Source organism: Calonectris borealis, chromosome 4 (genome assembly GCF_964195595.1).
Source record: "Calonectris borealis chromosome 4, bCalBor7.hap1.2, whole genome shotgun sequence".
Taxonomy (NCBI): Eukaryota; Metazoa; Chordata; class Aves; order Procellariiformes; family Procellariidae; genus Calonectris; species Calonectris borealis.
This window is the reverse complement of record NC_134315.1, coordinates 14509155-14528454: the sequence shown is the minus strand read 5'-3', so window position 1 is coordinate 14528454 and position 19300 is coordinate 14509155. Positions and strand designations below refer to the sequence as shown.

Genomic DNA, 19300 nt, shown 5'->3' with positions numbered 1-19300 from the left:
TCCCAGAGATTTATTAGTCATGTCTTGAAAAACTCCAGGGATGGTGACCACACAACCCCTCTGGGCAGCCTGTTCCTGCTTGTCTGACCCCACGGTGAAAGTTTTCCTTTACATCCAGTCTGAACCTCTCTTGTTTCAACTTACACCTGTTGTTCATATGCTAGATTCTGTCTTTTGAATGAAAGTGAGTACGTGTCTTCTGTCTATTCAAATAAAAGCAGTTAAAAGCTGCTTTTAGAAATAGACTTCATTTCATGAGTTTGTACGCAACTGAGTTTTCTCTGTAAGTTACCTTTGGTTAATGAAGAGTTGAAACCTCAACAATCCTCATTCAGAGAAAACCAATCATCATTAAAAAGTGAAAATACTCCTAATAACTCATGCTGGTAAAACCGCTATCAACTGAAATGCTCATAGATGTTACTGTGAGATTTTAGGAGCTCAAGAGAATGGAAATATGATAATACATTAAATCTTGCTCTGGGCCAGCAAGGCAGAGTGAAATTTGTCAGACATAAAGTTGAAGGAATGTACTTTGTATTTTTTCTGATACCAAATAAACAGTTAGGGGTTATTACACATGTGAATTCAGAGCCATCCAGATCCATTATAACTGAAATATTTCCTCTGATAATATTAAAAAGCAGCTTGGACTGACAAAGAACAGCTGTCCCTGTGTTGGAAACACATGAAACCTTTTGATGAAATAAGGAGAAAATATAGGCAAAAGCAAAAATTCACAAGTTTAAACGTGGCAGAAACCAAGCCTGTGGTACTTGTATGTTTGCTGCAAAATATGAAAGCAGAATAAAACAGATGGGCAGTGTTAGTTTTTCAATTCTCACAGGTTTAAGGAAAAGCATAGATCTTGTGTTTGGCTTTATTATTGCTCTGATTCAAAAAGGTGAAGGGAAGACAGCATCTGTACTTGCTGTACAAGTGCTTTCCTAAGTCAATTAGATTAATCTTAGCTGGAGGAACTCTAGCTGGTAGTTCTGTTATTCACATCAATGGCTAAATCTTTGTTTAAGCCTCTGAAGCATTTTTACACAATTAGGTCTTGTAGTAATCAATTTGAGTTTAATTCTCAGTTGTATAAATAAAACTCTGTTTGTTTAGTTCACTTCAGTTTTCTGAAATATGAACTTTGTTTTCATGTTCCAAAAGCAAATAGAAAAGTTCTATTGACCATCTAGATGCTATTATTTGATATGCCTGTCACATCGCATCTTACAGATCTCTTCTGTTAACTAAACAGCCCTAATCTATTTGTTCTTTGCTCTCAGGGAATTTTTTGGTCAGCCTTCCCCAGATCTTTTCTTTTTTGACTGTTTTCTTTCAGATGGTGTGAAATCAGGTAACCTGAAGGACCTACCTTTGTTTTAAATTACAGCATAATACCTTTCTTTCAATATTTTTCTGTAACCTATTTAGAATTAGTTGTTCTCAATGATGTGAAGTGGTAGTCAATGAATCAGCCATTACTTTTTTCCTTGAGAAAACTGGGCAATTTATGGTTGACTTCACCAACCACACACCTTTCACTTCTAGATCGATGTTTTAAGTCCAGTCAATATCAATAGAGATCAAAAGTTACAATGTCCTGGTTGCTAATTCATAGCAGTACACGTGAAACATTTTTGGAGATTGTTCTGGATTTCAAACTTTAGAGCAAATGGCATAATCACATGTTTTTCAGTCGTCTTTTCTATGACTCTTTGACCTACACAAGGGACACAAAAGTGTGACCTCTGGAAGGTTATTTATGGTTATTAATTCCGATGAGTAATTCAGATTCTCCCCTTCTGATGTGATTTATATGATTTGTGTCTATTCTTCATTTTATCTGCCACTGGCAATATAATCACCTAGTTTTGCTCACTCTTACTGAGAGTCCTCTTCAGGTGAAATAATCTTCGTTCTTTTACCACTTCACATAGCTAATAAATATTGTGTTACATCTCTCCAGTGCTGAACTGCAGAGCATTTAAATTTTAACCTCCTTTTGTGCTGAAGATAGGCTATTTATTGCCACTATTTTCTTCATGAGTATTCAAGCCCCATGACAGAATTTAACGTGTGGAAGCTCTGACTAGCTTCCAACTGCAATGGACTATACCAAAGACTCACTAAATTCCATATATACACTTCTCTCCCAGGTCTCTTCAATCTTTCATGAACTTCTTTGTAGCCAAAATGAGGGGGAATAAGAATGATGGACTTTGAACTTGGATACATTATTTTTCATAGCCTCACAGACTATTTCAGGCTGGAAGGGACCTCCAGAGGCCTCTAGTCTAATGTTCTGCCCAAAACAGGGTCAGCCTTAAGATCAGAGCAGGTTGCCTGGGGTTTATCCAGTCAGGTTTTGAAAACCTCCAAGGATGAAGACTGCACAACCTCTCAGCTTCTTAATTTAGAAATCTGCTTCTAACCAATTTAGTAACACCAGAAAGAAACATTGATGGAAGTGGTAATTAAAACTGCAGATAATTGACCTGAGTCCTTTATAATCATTGTGAGCTTTTCCGGTGAGTTCAGGGAACTCTGACTGGTATATGCAGTGAACATGAGTCAAGCCACACTCATGATTTTCCTCCATGCAGAGGGAATATCTTCAAGCATTGGATGTCCACTCGGCCTAGATATTATAGAAGATACAAATAGATTATTAATCATTCTTTCCTACTTGGAAATTATATGCAGCACCTTCTTACTGTACTTTCATCTTTCAGGCAGCTTTAGTTTGACATTTGTAGCAAGGCAATTGAAGAAAGCTAGAAATGGTTTCACAGACAGTATCAACAAGTGGCAATTAAACTGATTTTTCCAATTTTTTTCTCATTTGTCCGCACCTCTGAGTTTCTTGGGCTAGCTGTTATATTAGTTATGCCTCGTCCTGTCACTGAGCAAAGACTTTGAAGGTTTCTCTACTCCCATTTCTATGTTGCTCTGATTTTTCTGTGTATAAAAAGAGTTGGAGTAGCACTGGTACAGACTGAGAAAGTTGTGTTTATGAAATCAGTGTCAAGGACACTGCCACAGCTCTGCTGGTCATTGCTTGGTGAATGGTTAGAGGGCAGCCCCGAGCTCTTTTGAATCCAAACTGTGAGTGAGTTTGATCCTTGCAAAAATCCTTCAACTTCTCTTATGCGCTGGTTCAAGATACTTGGATTATGAAATGAGTGTTTCAACTAATTCTCTTAGCTAGGGATATGCATAACAGGAAAACCCTGAGGTGAAGGCAGTGAATTTCATACCCTGTTGTTTGAACATGCTTGCTAAGGGGAAAAATGTTTTCTGAAAAATTGATGTGTAGTCAAAACAGAATTTCACTTACTTAACACATTTGAATTTAAACTGCTTAACTAAAGAGTTTTTATCTTTTAAATCCACGTTCCTACATAAACAGTGTTTTTACTATTTAAATTAATTTAATTAGAGCATTTATTTAAAAGAACGAGTTGTCTTTTGTATAATAGATGCTGGAAGCCCTCCGTTCTGAATATATCCAGTAACTTTAATTGCAGTGCTCCTAGACCTGCCAAGTCTTCCCATTGCCTGTGTTGAAACCTCCCCGCCCCGTAGCCAGCAGGCAGCGGGCAGTGCAAGGGCAGAGCAGTGGCCTTGCTCCTCAGCAGTCCACGGGGCTTTCAGGAAGCTGCCTCTGGAGAGGACAGCTTTTAGTGCCACGCTGTAAACTAGGGATGACCACATAACAAAGTGCTGCTGGTAGGCACTCTTCTCAGTGACCTTGCACTTTGCTTTCTCACCTGCCACGTGAATCTATGCATCACGTGTGTCTCCAGGTATGTCATCCCAAAACAGCAGCATCTTACTTACTTAAGAAACTTGTTCACCTTCTGGCTTAAGTTATCTCATCTCATGGATTTACTTGCTGTAAAAGCAGTTTGAACTAGTCTATTTTGAGATTTGAGGCATGGTTATGAGTCTATCAAGTTGCCTCAGGGCCTGAGGGGTTGGGCTGCTCTGTGCAAGGCGCTACACCCTGTTGTACCGGCCCCCAGCTACAGTCCTGCCTCTGACCAAAATGAGCAAAGGCGGCAGAGCCCACGGTGGGGCAGATCCCTTAGGTAGGAAAGGCTTTACGGTCTGTGTGCATCTTTATCAAGTACCAGCACTGCCTGCATTAGTCACAGAAAGATAAGCACAGATCTAATTTTACCACTCAACTTTCTGAACATTACAGACGCAACTGCATGAAGAATATATTTAATGATACATACAGTTGTCAAGTGGATTTGTCAATGTCTTTTCTGGTGGCAATAAAAGTGTATAGTCTATTTAATGGTGCAATACCATAGCAGATATTCAAATTGTTTAAACTCATCTTCTTAAAAAAAAGATAGAAAAGGCACAGTCTTGTAATGAGCAATCCCTGGGTGCTGCATTGTTATACACATTGCAGTAGCTCATAAAGCTGAATTTCTCCTTTTGATCAGTTTTATTCTCAGTGAAGTACTAATGATTGTACTATTCCAATTCTTAATTTTTATTTTCTTAAACTGGGGAAAACAGTTTGGAGTGATGTTGAATGTATCACTGATGTTAGGAAGCCACAGAAAGTCCCTAATGTACCTGGGTGTGACCCCAATCTTTTTATCCATGTGAGAAGTGCAGAGTCAGATTGTGCTTGTTAAACTTTGTGAAGACAAAGTTTAAAATATTTAATTCAACAATCAAAATTATGATGTGCTTATTTCCATTGAAAGTCATTGCTGTATTTTCAAGTCATGGATCAACCACAAAGACTATTCAACATGAAATCACAATTCCAACTCTTACCAGAAAAAAGTTATCAAAAACAAGAGATTGTTTTGTTACTAGCAAATATATTTGACACCAGCTGAACAGTAACTCTTCCAAAAACTATCTCATCAATTGAGAGATTAGATATAACATTACATATAAAAATGGGTAGAATTTCCTACTATAATTCAACCAAATATAAGTTTTATAATATAAGCAAAGATATTTAATCCTATAGTTCGCCTGTAACTCACTGTCCTGGTTTTGGCTGGGATAGAGTTAGTTTTCTTCCTAGTAGCTGGTACAGTGCTGTGTTTTGGATTTCGTATGAGAAGAATGTTGATAACACCCTGATGTTTTAGTTGTTGCTAAGTAGTGCTTACATAGACAAGGACTTTTCAGCTTCCCATGCTCTGCCAGGTGCACAAGAAGCTGGGAGGGAGCACAGCCAGGACAGCTCATCCCAACTGGCCAAAGGGGTGTTCCATACCATATGATGTCATGCTCAGCATATAAGCTGGCGGGAGTTGGCTGGGGGACAGTGATCGCTGCTCAGGGACTGGCTGGGCATCCGTTGGTGGGTGGTGAGCAATTGTATTGTGCATCACTTATTTTGTATATTCTATCATCAGCATTATTATTATTATTATTCCCTTCCTTTTCTGTTCTATTAAACTGTCTTTATCTCAATCCATGAATTTTACTTTTTTTTTCCGATTCTCTCCCCCATCCCTCTGTGGGGGGCGGGGAGTGAGCGAGCGGCTGTGTGGTGTTTAGCTGCTGGCTGGGGTTAAACCACAACACTCACAACTTCGCCCATAGGAAATCAGGGGAAGGAGAGTTTTTGATATGACAGTAAATGATATGACAAGTGACACAGGGGAGAGGAGAGACACAAGTTAGGGTTTGGAAGTTTCTGGATGACATGGGCTCTAAGAGACATTTCCCCTTGTATTACACATATAACTAGAACTGCTGCTGAATCAGGCAATTATATAGAGCCTGTAAGTTGTGCAGAAGAAATACAGTATTTCACACTGAAATATTGGTATAAATTTGAATTTCCATTCCAGATGGTAATTCGTAGTGAGATCCTTTTCCTTATACAGACACAGACACATCCAATGTGTACATTATTTCCAAATGTGCAGGGAATGATTCAAAGTAATTTCTTATTTATCCTATGTTTCTCCAGCTGCTGCTACACAAATTGTAAACATAATCTTAGTGTATTTCATAATTTCATATGATTCTCAGGAAAGGCCTGAAAGTGTGGAATTCAAAATACTAAGCTGTAAACTTCCTTCTTTTGTCAATAAAGGTGTCAAGTTGGAGTTAAGACTGAGCTCACATCATGCAAGCGATATAGATATTATAATTGCTGTTGCTATCTTATTCCTGTATGATGTTTCCTTTAGAAGTCATTCTCTAATTTAAAAAAGAAAAAAGAAAAAAAAGGTGTTCTAGTGTAATACATTTTCCTTTTGTAACATTTGACTTTTTTCTTTATTTCATTTATGGGCACACTGGACAAAACTTGTTAGTGAAACCTAAGTATGTATTAATACACATTTCAGTCAGGACAGAATTTTCTGAGAAATGTTTAAATTGGAATAATCAAGTCACCCTTGGCTAAAAAAAATTACACAGGTGGAAGTTCTTCGGAGTTCATTTGCAGACTCATCCAACAGCTTATTTTGACAGTTTGCAGTCCCTTCTCTTTCAAGAGCGGTGGAAAAATCAGCCCAAGGGGCAAATGTTTTGCTCAAGGCGGACTGATGCATCTCCCACTCTGGCAATGCCACACCAAGAACAAGGCTTCAAAATTGCATGAAGCACAAGCTGCCGGTGAAAAGACAGTGCCACACAACACGGCCGCATCACACTCACCGAGATGCAGGGTGAGCCAAACCAGGGACAGATCCAGGCTGGCAAAGGGAAGAGATGAGTTTCCCCCAGAACAGGTCCGCACCACGAGCAATGACACTGAACCAAGAAAGACAGTGGGAACGCCCAAAGCTGTCTCCACCTCTCCTGGCAGCAGCCTGGACATAGGTCAATGTAAAATGATCCTGAAAGTGCAGCTCTCTAGGGCAACGTTGTTCCCTTGTGCTAAGAACAGCAGAGTTGAGCTGATGCTTCAGCACGTGATAATCTCCATCCTCCCTTATCACCACTCCTCTCCCCAGCATGCTACCTGCCGTTACAGACAGCCACGCGGGGCATTGGGGGCTAAAAGGAGAGCTGCTAGGCTTACCCAGTTAGTGTAAGATAGCTAGCAGTGAGTGATCATGCATGTGAGCGTGGCAAATTAGCGGGGTCTGGCAGAAAGGGTAGATCACCAATGTTTCTAATTAAATGATTTCTTGGGTCTGTCAAATTCAGAGTCCCTGAGGCAGTCAGGCACCTCCTAGATGCAAATCTTCCATCTCGTTTTTGCCGCTGCTATAAAGAATAAAGTACATAATCTTGAAAACCAAATCCATGTCAATGCTAACCATATGAAAACAAAACCACATGAAATGGAAACCTGGAAAGTCTCTTTAGTATGCATGTTTTCTCAGGGCAGTAAAAAGATGTAGATAAAAATCATTTGCCTTTATGTATGATATGGTCTTCCTTGGTTTTGTAATTATTTAAGTGACTTGGCCCTCATACCCAGATGGGGAAAACAGGTTGCAGGTTTTCTTTGGGTATGAAATGTAATGCCTTCCTTTCCTTATTTTGCAGGGACATCAAACCTGACAACATACTACTGGATGAGCATGGTAAGTGAATATTGACTGCTTTCTCTCAGATACCTCTAATTCTTGAGATCTCATTGACATGCTCATGACATGCTTTGTAAATCAGCCACAGATATTGGATTCCTACCTAAATCTGGGCTTTCTCTGCAAAGTCCGTCTGTCCACCTTGTGGATTTTGTAATTTCACCTCCTATTGCAAAAAAAAAAATGTTGTTCTGTCACTTGCAAGACCTGAAGAACAAGGAATTTAATAGGAAGTGAGATCACCAGGGACACCTGATAAAGAGAAGTTAAGATTTTATTCACAGGATTACTGTGAATCACCATAATCCCTTTTTAGGGACCTACCAGTAGAACAGTACCAAGCACTTATTTTCTCTTCTAGAGCTTCTGAAGGGCTAAGATATTTCATACAGCAAATTATTTCTCATGTAGATATCTGAAATTACTTTCCTATATTTAGATAAGGAATTTGGAAATTTGCCTCTAAGTCTGCAAAATATTTATGGCTCTACATGTAGTTCTGGCTTAAATGACATAAAAAAGACTAGACAACATAATCAGCTTTGAACTTTCAGTACTAATTGCATGATCTCAAACAAAAAATGGTGTGGTATGAAAAAAAAAAGAAGCTAATTTGTTTAAACTTAAATTTTACACATATACGCTGTCTATGAAGTATTTTGCTAAAACCTCATGCATCTTTTTGCAACTATTCATACGAAGAAGGTGAGAAAATACAGGTAAAAAAAAGCATTAACCTTATATCAGAACAGAAATACGTACAGGAGGAAAACTAAATGGAAAAAGGAGATGTATATTTGCTGCTGTGGGAAAGCTGTCTTGTGCTTTGTTCACCTCAGAAATTGATTAAAAGCCGTTAATCTTTGAGAAAATATAAGCTTGAAATTATGCCAAAGTTACCATTACCTTTCAAAATCCATTGCAGAGCTGCTGGGTATTCGAGTTAAGGTTGATTAAAGAGGTATCATTGCAAACAGATGTAGTTTGTCCCTGGGAATATTGAAGCCAATAAAGCTAAATAATATTGGAGTTTTAAACCATCTAGAACTTCAGGAATTTAATGTTTCAGGCCCATAAGTGTTAATGTTCCCTAGACACTAATATGAGCAAATAAGCATGAAATAGAAATCTCTTGTCTTTAAGTCCTGGGTGAATTAAAGATGTCAAAGGCAACATGAAATGACTATGACTGTGTTAAATCTCTGATTGACAGCCTTTGAAGTATGGTTGCCCTTATCTCTCCTTGCCCCTCATCAAGGTCAATTACTGCACAAAATCAGCCTCTTGCGAGAGCTTTCCTATGAGGGCTCCAGTATTGCAGAGAAGAAGCTACACCAGCGTGAGTGATAAGCTGCAAAACGAAGTTTTTTTGGTGATTATAAGCTGTTCAGTAACAAAGTTATCTATAGGCAGCTTGGAAATTTTGGGACGGATAGCCCAAAGCAGCGGAATACTGCTCCCTCATAGCACATCTGCAGACAGGTGGTGAAACAACCACACTTCTCCAGACTTGCAGATAGACCTTGGTCAGCAGAATTAATCAGCTCATGGGTCCTTGATTCACAGACCTGGATGTGGTTGGAAGATATAATTCTCTCAACCTGGATAAGGGTCCACAGACTTCAACTCACAAAATGAGGTGACATCAGTAGGACAGTTGTCTGTACCGTGCTCATCACCACAGGCTTCCTTTACAGATAACTGAAAGACATAGACACGTTTTAGATCATCTGATCTATTTTGGATGTCTGCACTATACACCAGTATCTGTTTCTCTTTGGTGACTAATACCTAGAAGTTTTGAGTAAAGATATAGATATCCACCTTATAGATATATGTTTTGCAAGACGAATGCTATCCTTGAAATCCATAAAAGCTTTGATTAAGCCGCAACATAGTAACATCATTTTTACAGAATCATCAGATTTCACTTAAGGGAAAAATCTGCTGAATATATGCACCATAAATATGCTAGGCTGTAGAGGAAGCATAACAAATTCACCTAATATGAGTCTAACCAGGTGCACAGGAAGGAACTTTATTTTAGCCTGTGGCCTCTAAGATGGCACAACAGTTTCCTATATGCTTGACTTTACCCCTAGGTCTTTCTTACAGTTCATTACAAAAAGTATTATGGAATTGCATATGCACAGCATTTAGGACTGAGAGTTTGTCTCAGTAAGAAGTTAGACCTCACTGAAGAAAACTATTTTGGCTGAAGTCAAAGTGAAGTGTTATGCCCTTCACACTGCCTTAGATCTTCAAGCAGTTAAACTGACTGATTTTCATAACATATACCAGGATTGTAGATTATAGATATTTCTGCTCGTTAAAACTAATTTCACTACAATTTTTCTGTATGGCTTAGGGAACATTTCTCAGGAATACAGAAGTAGTGAAAAGAGGAGATTTTTCTTAACCCATAAAAATGATCAATCTAATTACAACGAAAAAAACCATGAAAATGTATACAACATATTCAAAATCATTCTGGCAGAGGAAGCCTGAATTTTCCCATATACTTTTCAGCAAAGCCACTTCGGCCACAACAACCCCAGGCAACGCTACAGGCTTGGGGAAGAGTGGCTGGAAAGCTGCCCAGAGGAAAAGGACCTGGGGATGCTGGCTGACAGCCAGCTGAACATGAGCCAGCAGTGTGCTCAGGTGGCCAAGAAGGCCAACGGCATCCTGGCCTGTATCAGAAATAGTGTGGCCAGCAGGAGCAGGGAGGTGATCGTGCCCCTGTACTCGGCACTGGTGAGGCCGCACCTCAAATCCTGTGTTCAGTTTTGGGTCCCTCACTACAAGAAGGACATGGAGGTGCTGGAGCGTGTCCAGAGGAGGGCAACGAAGCTGGTGAAGGGTCTGGAGCACAAGAGCGGCTGAGGGAACTGGGACTGTTTAGTCTGGAGAAGAGGAGGCTGAGGGGAGACCTCATCGCGCTCTACAACTACCTGAAAGGAGGTTGTAGTGAGGTGGGTGTTGGTCTCTTCTCCCAAGTAACTAGCGATAGGATGAGAGGAAATGGCCTCAAGTTGCGCCAAGGGAGGTTTAGGCTGGACATTAGGAGAAATTTCTTTACTGAAAGAGTGGTCAGGCCTTGGAACAGGCTGCCCAGGGAAGTGGTGGAGTCCCCATCCCTGGAAGTATTTAAAAGACGTGTAGATGAGGCGCTTAGGGACATGGTTTAGTGGGCATGGTGGTGTTGCGTTGACGGTTGGACTCGATGATCTTAGAGGTCTTTTCCAACCTTAATGATTCTACGATTCTATGATTCTATGTTCTCAACACTGCTGAGCACAGGTTCTGATGCATCAGTGGAAATAAACGTTTGATGATCACGAGAAGCGTAATGCTGCATGAGAATGGGGTAATCAGCTGCTTAAAATAGTGTTCAGCCCCTACCAGAAGATGATCTTCTGGAGAGATTCTCCATCCCATAGGGGAGTCTCATCTGAGGAGAGAAAGTAAGGATGTTTTCAGGTTTCACTCTCTGAACGTGAATCAGAGCTCTCTAAGGAAATGAGTGCTGTCCATAAAGCTCTCTTGTTATGTTTCCCTCTCAGCTTTCCCAGAAAGCTCTTCCTCTTACAACTAACACTAATCTCTCAATTTAGTAGTAGTGCTCTGTTCTGCTAACATGCATCTGAAACAGAATTATTCCAGTGATAGCTGAAGGGACTATCTGATGGTTCAGGAGAGCTATTATTATTGTATTGTACAGAGAAAAGCATTACAGAATACTCTTAATAACAGTATTCTGCTTCCTGTACTATTCCTTTCGTTTTAATGGTTTAGAACAGTATAACTGAAATAATAGTGTTTAGACCTGAAAGCTAGCAAGTCTGATCCATGTTGTATTTTTTTTCTGAAATATCAAAGAAATTAAAGATATTTTTAAATCCTTCCATGATCTATTAGCTATGATGTCTAAAGAGATGTGGAATGCCTAAAAAGCAGGAAAACAAACAGTGGCAACCAGATTAGTACATTGCCTTTTTTCAGAGATGATAACATTATTTTTACAGCTATTTGGTAGCACCATTGGTATTAACATTTCTGGTCATTCTGCAGAAATTATAAGGCTCTACTTTGGTATCCAGGTTTTGCACTGTGCAGAGTGACCACCCCATTATGACACTCTGTTTACAGGAAATTTGCAAGGGTTTGATTTCCTCTCAGGCAAGTTTTTCAGGATATCATTTCACAAGACCCAGCAAGGTCCCTGCTTGGTTTACTGAGGAAGAAATCCCTGCTGGGTCAGACCCAAGACCTCAGCCGGTACTCTGTCACAGCCAGTAGCAAGAGGAGATATTGTTCATGGAGCGTGCGCTTTGCCACTTCTAGTCATCGAATGCTTCTGTGCTCCCTATCACCCACAATTTTTGTATTAGGATGTTAGGGTATGTCTGTATATTCCCTTTAGAATCTGGATGAACCTTTGTCAATGAGTTTGTGTACTGCCTTTTTGAAGTTGCTGCTGATATTGGCCTCTACAATCTCCGGGAGCAGCAAGTTCACCATCCTTTATGAAAGAAAAGTGTTTTCTTTCATCTGATTTGAAACATTCTCCTTTGAAAAAACCATTCTCTACTTCCAGAATTGCAGGATTTGGTAAATAATAGCTTACAATCACAATCTTCATGATATTCAAAACCTCCTTCAGTGCTCTCCTGTCTCAGCTGAAGACCCTCAGCCTTTTTAATTTCTCCTTATAAGGCACTGCTCCATCCCCTTTGCCCCCCTCTGTTGCCATAGACAGTGTTATGGATACGCAGGCTTTCAGTTTCAGAGCAGAAGAGCAACCATACTGGATCAAAGACCATCTAATTGAGTTTCTTATCTCCAAGAGTTGCCAAAAAGTGAATGACGGCGCAGGATATAAAATGAGGCAGGTTTTTGTGGTACTTCACCCACGTACTCACCAGCCTCCAGCCTCAGGCATCTCCTGAGCTGGATGTGGTTTCCACGCATTTAATAACTTTCAGTGGTCTTTTTCATGGACTTTTCTGGTGCTTCCTTGAATTAAATTTTAGCATCCTTAATATCTTGTGGCCAAGCGTTCCTTATCTTAAACACAGATTATGTGAAGACTCACTACCTGTTTGTTCGTTCTGAAGGTGCTATCTGTTAATTGCACTGAATGCCTCCTACTTCTAGTGCTGGAACGGCTTCCTCGTGGTTCTCCATGCTGAAATCACAGACCTAATATTTCACTCTTAGCCTTAACAGGACTAATTATATTTTATTAGGTTTTGGGGTTTTTTTAGACTGGATTTTTGCATCTGTTAGTGATAATTTTACTCAGTAATAATTTCTCTTATGAGAGAACAAGGCAGATTCAAGCTGGCATTTGTATGTGCCTCTTTATATATGATTATATTGTTTTATGATCATCAAGGTTTTCCTTAAAACTCTTTCCTTGATTACATGAGAATCTCAGCTCTCACTTGAAGACTAACAGCAAAATTGAAAAATGCAGCCAATGAGCAATCCTGGTCTTAAAACCAAAAACATTAAAGGATTAAAAAAAACCCCCATAAATTCAATATTTAGAACCCTGATGTTAACTTCTGAACAACAGAACTGGCAACATCATTACCCTATAGTGATGTCTGGGAGACATAAAGTCTCCACTAAAGATGTACCTAGCGTGACTGCATTAGGGCTGGTCCTCATCATACCCACAGACAATTTTCAAGGACTGTGTCTTATTTAATCCTCTGATGTTGACTAACAAGATGAGTGTTCTGAGCATAAATTATTCACCTGAAGCTATCTACACTTTGAAAATATATTTGAAACTTTTACATGCTATGTGGCCATTAAACAGCCTACCCTTTGAAATGCACAGCCTCGCTGAACCCGCCCGAGGTTTCAAACAATCTCCCTGATGATAAGTGGCAGACTGCCAAGTCATGCCAAGTTCATGTGGATACGAGCTTTCGCTTTTGTACATAGTACAGATGAACTTTTAAAATTGTTTATAGGATTTGACCTTCTGAGGGCAAACCAGATCTGAATTTGCCTCAAAATGTTACTGTGTTGAGATTTCCCATCAGCTCTGGTGCATGCTGAGTGAGTGGCATTAACTCCAGTCTGGTATTTCTTCTCTCTGCCCTCACATTTACCCCTTCGGTTTCAGACTCTGAGAAATTCAATGAGGTTTGAAGTCATGTACATTTTCCTCTGCTAAATGTTAGTCAGCCAGCCTCAGCCAATGTGATTTCAATATGGTGAACCACGAGTAAGCCGTTCCAGCACTAGAAGTAGGAGGCATTCAGTGCAATTAGCAGATAGCACCTTCAGAACGAACAAACAGGTAGTGAGTCTTCACATAATCTGTGTTTAAGCTAAGGAACACGTGGCCACAAGCTCAGTACTTGTTTTAATTGTCATGATTTGTTCTCGTTTAGCAAATTTAAATAATAGCCCAAATAAAGATCATTTGCTATTTATCTCAGATACTGGCATTTCAGGCCATGTGGAAGAGTGAGGCATAAAAGCCACACAGCACTTCTGAAGCGGATGCATAAAGCTTCTCAAAGTCATACACTGTGCTGTAGGTATTAATTTACAAATTTTCCCTGTTAAAGCCTTAACTGGAAGCTGGTGGAGGAATGCAATTTTTGAAACAATTTCCACCGAGATACTTTCTGCTTGCAATGTACATGTTGGCATATGTGAAATCTGTGCAGTCTGGGATGATTTGAAAAAGCCACTCTGCAGAGAGCCAGAGGAATGTGGTCATTTGCCTTTTCTTCCCTTCTCTCCACCATCACCTTATTATCATATGGGGTCATGCAGCCATGGGGATTAAGCAATGAGCTCTTTCCTTGTGATACTTGAATTTAGTTAGGTACCGCTGAATCTGTTGCGCACTGCTGTGCTTCACAGCTCTTAAAAGCTAAACCCAAGTGGCACTGACATACTGCTTAGTTCAATATTGTACCTGATACCTGAGAAGGGGGCCGGGGCACAAACTTGGTTTTGACATTTAGTTGTTCACAATAATATCCAGAAAGGGAGATCAAGTACAAGGTGTGAAGCTCAGATGGGAAAAAGTTCCCATGAATTGAAATTTTGGAAACAGTATGAAGCAGCTAGTATCCCAGCATATTTACTGCAGCAGCAGCAACCTTTCCTTTTCCTATAAGCAACAGTTGCAGTAAAAAGATATCTTAGAGGCTGGTTAGAAACATGCCTATAGAGAATTGGGGTCTAACTGTCTCTTGAAATATTCACACCAGGAATGAAAAACTTAAAAAAAAACCCAAACAAAACAAGTCACTAGGCTTAAAAGAGTTGAAACCATTCAGTGGTGTGCGCAGGCAGGCAGAGCTCTGCCTCGACATCCCTCCAGCCCTCCGCCACTGCCGACAGGCGCAGGGGTTCACTCCCCACCGCCCCTGCTCTGCGTCCCAGACACAGCCTCTCTGCATGCCCCCGGCTCCCACCAGGCGCCTGTGCAGCACAGCCACCCTGCCTGCGGGACGCCTTGCCTTCCCTCCATAGCCAATTAGCAGCTCTCTAAGCAACAGGCAAAGGCTGCCTGCAGGCAACCCATGGGCCGTGGGGTGGCCCTGTGATGGGGAAGAGCAAAGGTGGAGTTTTTTCCAGCGGTACAGACACGGCTCTGCCGTGCCCTGCTACATGTACGGGAGCTGCCCGTTGCTGCTGTATCGGCAGCAGGATGCAGGAGGAGCCATGCAGAACCTATCTTCTCAATCCATCCCTCACCTTGCAGAAAGGCATTTTTAACAAAAACCATCAACCAGTGGATACAACACTTCACATGTGCTATTTTGGTTTTGTTAAATGAAAAGAAATCTAATAAAAGGGAGAGAAAACAATGCACCACAGGAGAGGCAATTTTCGTTGTAAATCAACTATTTGGATCAGTCTGAATGGATATTATGTGATAGGTGTTTTGCAACAGGCTATCATGCTGGCACTCTAATAGGGACCATCACTTACAATGTTGTCATTTAAATGGCAGAACTTTATCTGTCAAAAAAAAGAGAAAGTATTAGTCTGCCGAGATCCTTGCAGCTTTTCATTCTACAATGTACGCGGAATTGCTTAAAACTACTGCCGTGAGTTATCATTTTCCAGAAGCCTTCTGCCATGGTGTTGTATTATTGCAGAAATAAACTGCAAACATGCTATGCTCCAGCCACCAGGAAGGAGAATACCGCCTTGAAATCTGATGGCAAGCTGGGCTGTGAACACTAATTCTTGTTAAGGCAGCCTAACGCCTCCTGCCTCTTCTAAAGTGCTCAGAGTTTTTGTCTGCTGTGTGCAGATGGCTTCCTGGGCTGGGTGTCTTAGGAAGAAAGTATCAATAAAATGTAAGTAGTTTTTTGAGAAAAGTGCAGAAAACATGCAAACCATTTCATTGAAAACTTCTACTGTGTCTCCCATTTGGAGAAATAGCTTTAAGTTTAGCAGTAGGATATGCCTTCTTCCTTTTCCCCTTCAAAACCAGCTCAGATCTGGCCAAATTAGGGTCTCTGAAATTTCAGTTCACACATGGGTAGCTGCAGATACATTTCCTGTGGATTTTGAGCAGGATCTAGGTTAGACTGTCAGAACAGCATAATCTTTTGTTGAGACTCTGTTCCTCCGTCAGGCACCACGGTAATGTTCAACATCAGTCATTTGTTACACTCTTTTCATCTTTGGCAGCAAACATGATAACAACCTCCCTCGCTTAATAACTGCATCATGCCCAAAGCCTGCTCCATTCTGTGGACTGAATGAGGTTGAGATCTTGATCAAAAAAAAATCACAGGAACCTGTCACTCAAGACTCTAGTTCAACATATGGGGTATTAATCCTGATCTGAGTGCAGGACTAAGCCGGGGAAGGGAGTACCTTTCCCTGTACTCTGCCATCCACAACGGCATTGCCAGATGTAATCACAGAGAGCATAATATCTGCATCACTCCACAATATAAAACTAGTCCTTAAGCGGAGATGCAAAACCTAACAGCAGACTTATCAAATTAAAAGTCTGAAGGTTTTCAGATATATTCAGTTTACCCGCCTATGGCAAGCCAGGATTAACAACTATTGCTTCACTGTTTCTTCTCAGCTCCCTTTTTGTCCTGAGAGACTCAGAAGAAGCCAGGCTGATGGTAACCTGAAGTGGATGTGAAAGCAGACAGGTGTCACGAGTACCTGAGATTGTGAGGGGTGGCTCCAGCTGGAGATGAAGAGAGGTAGATTTCACACATAGCTTCACGTGCTGCTCCTGCACGTTACTGCTCTGGGAAGACAGTTACTGTCCTTAACGTTCATGGCAGGAGAAGGTTCAGGAGTAACCAGCAAAAAAAGGTTCAGCACTGTGAGCAGGTAGTGGATGCAACCATACAAGAAAAGTATTCTATCACTTTGCTGCCAATACGATTTTTCTAGTTATGAGTAACCTTTAATAGTAAGTTTCTATGAATTGTTATGAATCTTTCCAATTTAATTTCTTTCCAACTTAATTTCTTAATTTAATTTCTTTTTCATTTCTTTAATTATCACTTAAATGTTAAACAAAGGGAGGAATATTTTTATAATGTGCTACTTTAACTTCTGTTTTTACTTTGTGTAATTGCAGGACATGTTCATATCACTGACTTTAACATAGCAACCATAGTGAAAGGCTCAGAAAAAGCTTCTTCTATGGCTGGCACAAAACCCTATATGGGTAAGTTTTCAAGACCGTTTAAAAAGTGTAAGAAAAGTCACACATTAAGATTAACTAATGGTATATTAAAAGGATTTTAACTTGTAAAAGCGTACAATAAATGTGATCAACTTTTTTTGAGAGTATATATGTGTTAGCAATGGAAAACATTGGAGATGGAGGGATTGGGCAGGAGTTTGGTCTCTACACTGCTTCTAGTCAGGTTCTCTTTGGTTTTGTGAAGCAAATTCAGGAGAACTTCAACTGTGTTACTTCCTGCAAACCCCGACATCTGGAGACAGGCATATATGATTATATTTGCACCACTGTGGCTATGACCTAGCAGAGAACATGTAATGTCACTTTAAAAGTACCTAGGCACATTCTTAATTGCTTTGCTATGCTGAGTTGCTCAAAAATGTGTCTGTTTAAAATTAGAGTTCTATGTAACTAACCACTTAAGTGCTTGCCCTATGGCTTTTAGGGACATTTTATATCTTTTAATTATGTATTTTAAATGCATAGATAGATTGAAGGCTGGGAGAGTAAAATTCAGTTCACCTGTCCTCTTGTCTAAAATTTAAGCATCTTGGCTAAGTCAATAACTCAAACTTCCCCTGCAGCTGAAGGACAGAAGGCTTCTCCTGAAGGTCATTTGTCCCACCAAAGTTAGGCTAGCTTCCATGACTAAGAATAGGTGTGATTTGTCCTATTTGTGGCTTCCTACACATCTGATGTTTTAATTCTGTCTGTACACAGAATTATCATTGCCTGAGGAGATGACTAGCTTAAGATGACTAGCTTAAGACTAAACATATTTGGGTTCTGGAAACCATACTAAGAGATATGTGTGTCTCCAAGAGACTTTCTTTAGCAGACGTGCTCAGAGCACATCTAACATCCATGCAGTGGTAAAATATTGGTAAACGATCACATTCTGAAAATGCCATTCAGGGAACCAAAGGCCACTGTGTTAATTCTGCATATTGGCATAGGAGTAAAAGCATGTGCCCAAGAAATAGGAATTAACACTTATGTTTTTCACAGCACAAAGAGCAGTGTACCAACCTCCACATGAAGTGGGCAGGTGTCTGCAGGGTACCTTCGTACCAGCTGTGAGACTGTGAGAGAGCAGTCCCAGGCACTGGAGCAGAATTGCATTTTCAGATATGATGTGATTTTGTCATGAATCACAGTTAGCAGGGGCTGGAGTCTATTGCCCCTGAGCAGCTTGTGCATAGCTGTCCTGTTTTGGCAGTTAATAGGGTACAATAGCATGTGTGTGGCCAGATTGTGCCGCTTGGGCTCAGGACCAGTGCACCGACCTGATTCTGGTTAGCTTACTCTTATAAGTGTACTCAAAACAGACCAAGAAACATTTGATGTAGTCCTGACTCAAGCATTTAAGTTATGCAGAGGAATGAGGTTTTAGATGAAAATTTTCTCAGCATTTTGTATTGGTTAGCTCTAGTTGAGTGTCTAGTTCAGTGTCACTACTTAGGTGAGATGACCAACACTGCACAGGCATCAGATATAGAGCATTAGGAGACCAAGTCTGGGTCCTGAGCTTCCCCTCAGGGCCTGTACCTGAGTGTCTGACGTTGTACCACAGATTCTCTATTCTGTGGGGTGAAAAGAGAGGAGAAGGGATGCTGCAATCTCACTTACACCAACAGCTTTAGTTTAAAAAGAACTTGCTTGAGCATTTTTGCCAGTATGTGGTGGTTTTATTTATGAAAAAAAAAAACCAAAACAACAAAAACTCAGGGAAAAGGCATTTTTTCTCTACAACTAATTTGATCTCCCCTAACACATACAGACAAATAGCTGTACAACTGACATGTGAAACTAATTACATTCACAGACGTGCCCTTACAGACACGATGACTGAAATGTTAGAAGATTCCAACATTTTTATACGGTAGTTTTGCATTTCTGTGAAAATTTTATGTCTCGGAGCTCACACATTCTGTTTAAATAGCTGCCTACAATCTTCTAGTAGTCATTTGCATTAGACGTGCAAATTCTTGTTATACAGATTATTCAAAAGTATCCTTGAAGAGTAGACATTTTGCAGGAG

At 40.3% G+C, this 19300-nt stretch overlaps 1 protein-coding gene across 2 annotated transcripts in view; it reads left to right on the top strand.

Moving 5' to 3' along the window:
- STK32B (serine/threonine kinase 32B) overlaps window positions 1-19300 on the top strand; it is a 141802-nt gene that overhangs the window by 78947 nt on the left and 43555 nt on the right. Inside the window, exons 3-4 of one of the 2 annotated variants that reach the window (XM_075150526.1) lie at window positions 7501-7538; window positions 17152-17241. In XM_075150526.1, coding sequence (XP_075006627.1) covers window positions 7501-7538; window positions 17152-17241 — 128 coding nt within the window. The remainder of the gene's footprint in view (window positions 1-7500; window positions 7539-17151; window positions 17242-19300) is intronic. The other variant, XM_075150527.1, reaches the window with a different exon arrangement.